This window comes from Glycine max, chromosome 10 (genome assembly GCF_000004515.6).
Source record: "Glycine max cultivar Williams 82 chromosome 10, Glycine_max_v4.0, whole genome shotgun sequence".
Lineage (NCBI taxonomy): Eukaryota > Viridiplantae > Streptophyta > Magnoliopsida > Fabales > Fabaceae > Glycine > Glycine max.
The window spans coordinates 49,033,316-49,038,086 of record NC_038246.2 but is presented as its reverse complement, the minus strand read 5'-3'; the positions used below and the strand labels follow the sequence as shown (position 1 = coordinate 49,038,086).

The window sequence follows — 4,771 nt, the reverse complement described above, 5'->3', positions numbered from 1 at the left end:
TTATTTTTTTTCCCGCTCATTATGTCACCATTTTATACATTCATATAAGAAAACTCTTCTGAACTTAAAGTATGCCCCGGATTTTAAATACATTACAATATTAACCCATTGAATATAGATATATCAAGAAAAGCCTAGCTCTGAGGAAATCCAATCTTGCATCAAAGTTGCTAGAAACGCAACTATTGATCAATAAATTCTGTGTCGCTCGAGGCACCCTTGCCTTAACCCACCGGAAACAAATTACGGAGGAAAAAGAAGCATCATTTTCAGATGAATGTAACCTAATAATATCCAATACTCCTTGCACCAATTTCAAATAAGTATGTTTTTGCTAATATTACACCAGAGGTGTGTCCTAACAGTGGAGGAAGATACAGATTCCAAATCTACGATGTGCATCGGAGGAAGATACAGATGTTAAATATACTATATGCATACGGGAAGATACATATGCTATATCTACGACTCGGGCCACACTGAAACGGTCTTTGATTTACAGAGCAACGCATCTGAAACCATCATATATAACAGAACTACACATGGGAGGATCAGAAGTCTTCATATGCTAACTAATTGAGGTAGAAGTGACTCATATATCCATGTCAGCAAATATCTCTTCATCATACTCATTGTGTATATCATCAATAAGCAGTCCTTCAGCAATTAAGTTACTGCCACAAACAGCATCGTGCTAGGGATGAATATAGATGCAACCAAAAAGTAGATTAAGAAATAGAGATCAAAGGAAATTTCCAACTCACCTAAAACAACTGAATCGAAAAGATACAATCCGCTTAAGCTTTCTATTATAAAACAAGAAATTAAAGGACCATCTGTAGCAAATAGAAAAGACAGTTATTTATTGGAATAACCTATAATAGACAAAATGATGGTAATAACAATTTTAACTTTTATGTTTATGAGTCAAAGATAACTTTACATTGCTCCACTCTCTAGTAATGGATTTGCCTCGAAATCAGGGACATAACCGTAAATTTCAGAATCCACTAACTTCACCACCTGCACCACAAGGTATCACAGAAGTGCATCTTGATATATCTCAAATATTATTCACATTTTAAAGAAACCATACCTCATCAAGGGCCTTGAACAAGGTGTCCAGCAAAGAAGCACTCCCAACAGTTTCAGCCCATTCCTGCATAGACAAGTCAACCAAAACCGTAGTTAAGAAACTCACTACAGGAAAACTAATCATTATTATCACGTAACATACAGTAATTTTCGCAACAAAAGAGCCACAGAGAGAATGAGATATGTAGAATATCATTTCACATTATTGTCAATGTCAAACATCTCCATTGCTCTGAATCAAGAAAAGATGTTTTCATTATAGGGGGATACATTATGCCTTTTTCAATCCGTGAGAATCTTAAGATACCTAATGATGCAGATGTTCTACTTCTACTATAGTCTGAGTAGTAAACCACTCAGGTAAGAACATAACATGTGCAACAGCATAACAATATAAGATGTTTGATTTGAAAATAAATTATTATAAAATTAAATGTGAGCAGTTACAACTTACAAAACCCCCAGAGTATTAGAGAGTATGTTTGAAATTCTCCTAAGGATAATCTCCTAAAATCCATTCCATATGTCACCATTTGTTTCCAGATTTAATTAAGATTAGGAATCTGGTATTCTAGTATTAATAAGAATAAGGATTAGTGCTCTATGGTTATCACATCCACTTTACGCTCTACTTAGAATCATACTATTAAAAATCTCTCTCTTTCGGCAATTGCTACCTCTGACCAAATGTTGTTAATGGCAGAAAGTCAAAAATCCGCCATAAAAATATGGCGGATGACGTATCGGAAAATGGCGGATGGTTCAGCCATTTAAAAGAGGACTGAACAGAAAAAAAAAAAACGTGGTGTCAAATAGAAAATAAAAATAAAAATGGGACTATCAAAAACAAAAAGTGAGTGTCAAATAGAAAAACGAAAAAGAAAAGCTGTAGACATCAAAAACGGGTGTCAAATAGCAAAAAAAAATAAACAAAAAAAATAAGCACACCACACTGAAGCTGCGCCGTGACGTTCGCCTTCGTGAGGGTGCGGGGTCGGTGCGGCATCGCCTTCGCGGGGTCGTCACCGGTGCTCGTCGCCGTCACGAGGTCGTGTGCCGGTGCTCGTCGCTGCTGGGTCGTGCGTGCAGGCCGCGGGGTCATCGCTGCTGGGTGCACGGTGGCTGCTGTGTGCGGGGTCGCTGCTGGGTGCGGGGTGTCGTTCCTGGTCGCGTGCTGCGTTCTGTGCTGCGTTTCCCCGCTGCGCTTTTGAATAAAATAACGGGTAGGGTTGGGTCGGGTCAGCCCAACTCCTACCGCGCAAAAAAAAACAAAAAAACCCGCTATTTCCGCTATACCGCCATGGCACCGCCATTGTAAACCCGCCACCGCTATTCGGTGGCGTTTTTTCAAATTTCCGCCACGCAAAACCACCATAGCGCCGCCATTTCCGCCATTTGATAACACTTCTTTGACCTGCACTTAGGTGGTTCATCTATCATTATCAAACTCACCAAGGTATTTGTTGTCCAGACCTCAACTAGTTCTCATAGTCTCAAGTTTGGTATGTTTTGTAGCCAATTTACTCTCCATATTTTTTTTTATTGGCAATTTGGCATCCATTGACTCAATTCTCCTCCTTTGGGTTGCATTCTTTGGAAGGACTTTTTTTTAGAATTTTTTTTGGGTGGAGTTTACTGGTGTTAGTTCTCAACGTAGGATTTTAGTTTAGGCACCTCTTGGCATCCCATGTGTATAGCAAATCCACAAACAAGTTCTGTAAAACTCTCTGCGGTAGATGGGTGATGAAGAGGGTAAAGGGAAGAATGAACACGCGGTGTATTTTGCATTATATAATGTTCTGTTGATAATATAAATTATTTTTAGCTAACTAATAATAAAAAGGGCATTCAAGTAAATTTTATATTATTTTGGTTGTGTTGTTCATTGTCGATCAAACAATGTAAAAGACAAAGAATTGTTGAGTAACTAGAATGTTTGTGTTTGTTCTGTGTTGTTCTCTTTGTGATGTGCCTTATGGTGTATCAAATGAACCCTTAGTAGTGGTTTCCATTTCCACATTTCATTATAATTCATGCTTTGTTTCCTTATTTAATTTATGCCTATGAGATTTCAGCATATCAAATACCTAAGGGGCAATGCAAACAATAAAAAGAATTCTTAAAACAAGACATAAACAATAGTAGCACCTTTGAAGCTTCATTCATGTAGGTATCAAAAATCTGCTTAAAGCTGTCCCATGATTCCTCTGCGAAAAACTGGTGAGCTTTAACTGCACTAAAAACCATTATACGTGTATGGTATTATAGGGGGGGGAAAAACATAAGCATGTTCCAGCAGAATCACAAAGTTAAAGCAAAACTATTCAAACACTTAAATGACAAGAAAACTTGGGAAATGGAGAGACTTGAACTCTCAGCTTCTAGAGCAACAGTTTTCTGAACTGTCTGTCAATCCTTTTGACAACACTCCCAACGCAATAAAAAAAAGGATTATATAATGGGTTGCCATGTCGCCAACAAAGCTGACAGTGGCATTACCCATAATCCTCCTTTTTTATAATATTATAATTATAATATAGATAATAGATAATAATAGGGAAATATCTATGATGCATCATAAAATACTGAGGTACCTGAAGTCATAATCGGGATACATGTGATACAGGGTAAGAACCAGGTAAACCAATGTCTTTCGGCTGGAATGAAAGAACAAAAAATAAAGAACATTTAAAAGAGACTTCGGGGCTGATTTTCACTTTCCTGAACCTATCTAGATAGTAAAGGCCACCTGTTTCTGGTTAATAAGGTTTGATCTGGTGAGGAGGAATCAGTGTCGGATGATTTCCCAAGATAATCAAGAATCTGAAATTGAAAAGGTTCACATAATGATTAATCAGTTGATGGGCTTATTCCATGTAGAATTATTTATATACTTAATTCTACTTTTAACATTCAAAAAACAGCTTATAGAGCAAAGTTTACAGTGAAGTGAGAGACGCAATATACATTGCATCAGTCTACCTCTGTCTCCAAACTGATAGAGAGTTTTTTATCCGATCCAGCATGTTTGCCTATGGAAAAAAAAAAAAAAAAGACAGTAGAATTTATTAATTACTGGACCAGAACCAGAAAAAAAATGTTTAAAAACTCACTTGTTCCTCCTTACAACTATAGGCTTCAAGGCATCCTTTGATAGTACGTTCTCCCAGATTCAAATTACCCAAGAAATCGTTAAGCCTGAAAACGTTTTTACGAGACTATCATATACCAGAGTTATTCAACATAAGTTAATTCAAATTCGTTTGAAATTACAAATACCGATCTAAAGCAGAACACTCCAGAAACTTCATGACGAATTGATCCGACGATTCCAATTGCAGCGGAAATCCTTGCTTCCCGTCAAAGCGACTCTCCTTGCTTGATTAAAGCAATCAGAAATTGCGAACAGTTCGAAACAATTCAAGACATTCAAGCATTGGAGATGCACGAAAAAATAGCGTCACAAAAAGAATGGGAACAAGAGAGGAAAAGGAAAGTACCGGAGACAGATATGACGAAAAATTGTTTGGTTTGATGACGCTTTGGAAAGATCACCAGCGAAATTGGGATATTAGGGTTTCAAAATTTTGGCAATAAAGAATGGATTTCGAAGCGGTGAAATTAGAATATTCGGCTTTTGATTTGAGATGTGGATGAGATTGAGCCTGGTGGACGT

The 4,771-nt window shown here is 37.3% G+C and overlaps 1 protein-coding gene across 2 annotated transcripts; it reads right to left on the bottom strand.

The window, feature by feature from the left end:
* Positions 1-280: 280 nt before the first annotated feature.
* LOC100793357 (repressor of RNA polymerase III transcription MAF1 homolog) lies at positions 281-4,771 on the bottom strand. Of its 2 annotated transcripts, none has more exons than XM_014763402.3 (11): positions 4,596-4,771; positions 4,375-4,469; positions 4,223-4,293; positions 4,078-4,127; positions 3,845-3,918; positions 3,690-3,752; positions 3,244-3,331; positions 1,097-1,159; positions 944-1,023; positions 765-836; positions 281-674 (listed from the first exon to the last, which is right to left on the bottom strand). In XM_014763402.3, the coding sequence occupies exons 2-11, from the start codon at positions 4,404-4,406 to the stop codon at positions 593-595; spliced, it is 675 nt and encodes a 224-aa protein (XP_014618888.1). In that variant the 5' UTR covers positions 4,407-4,469; positions 4,596-4,771; the 3' UTR covers positions 281-592. The 2 variants fall into 2 exon arrangements, with proteins under 2 accessions (XP_014618888.1, XP_003536641.1); XM_003536593.5 differs by having other exon boundaries at positions 4,375-4,473; positions 4,596-4,770.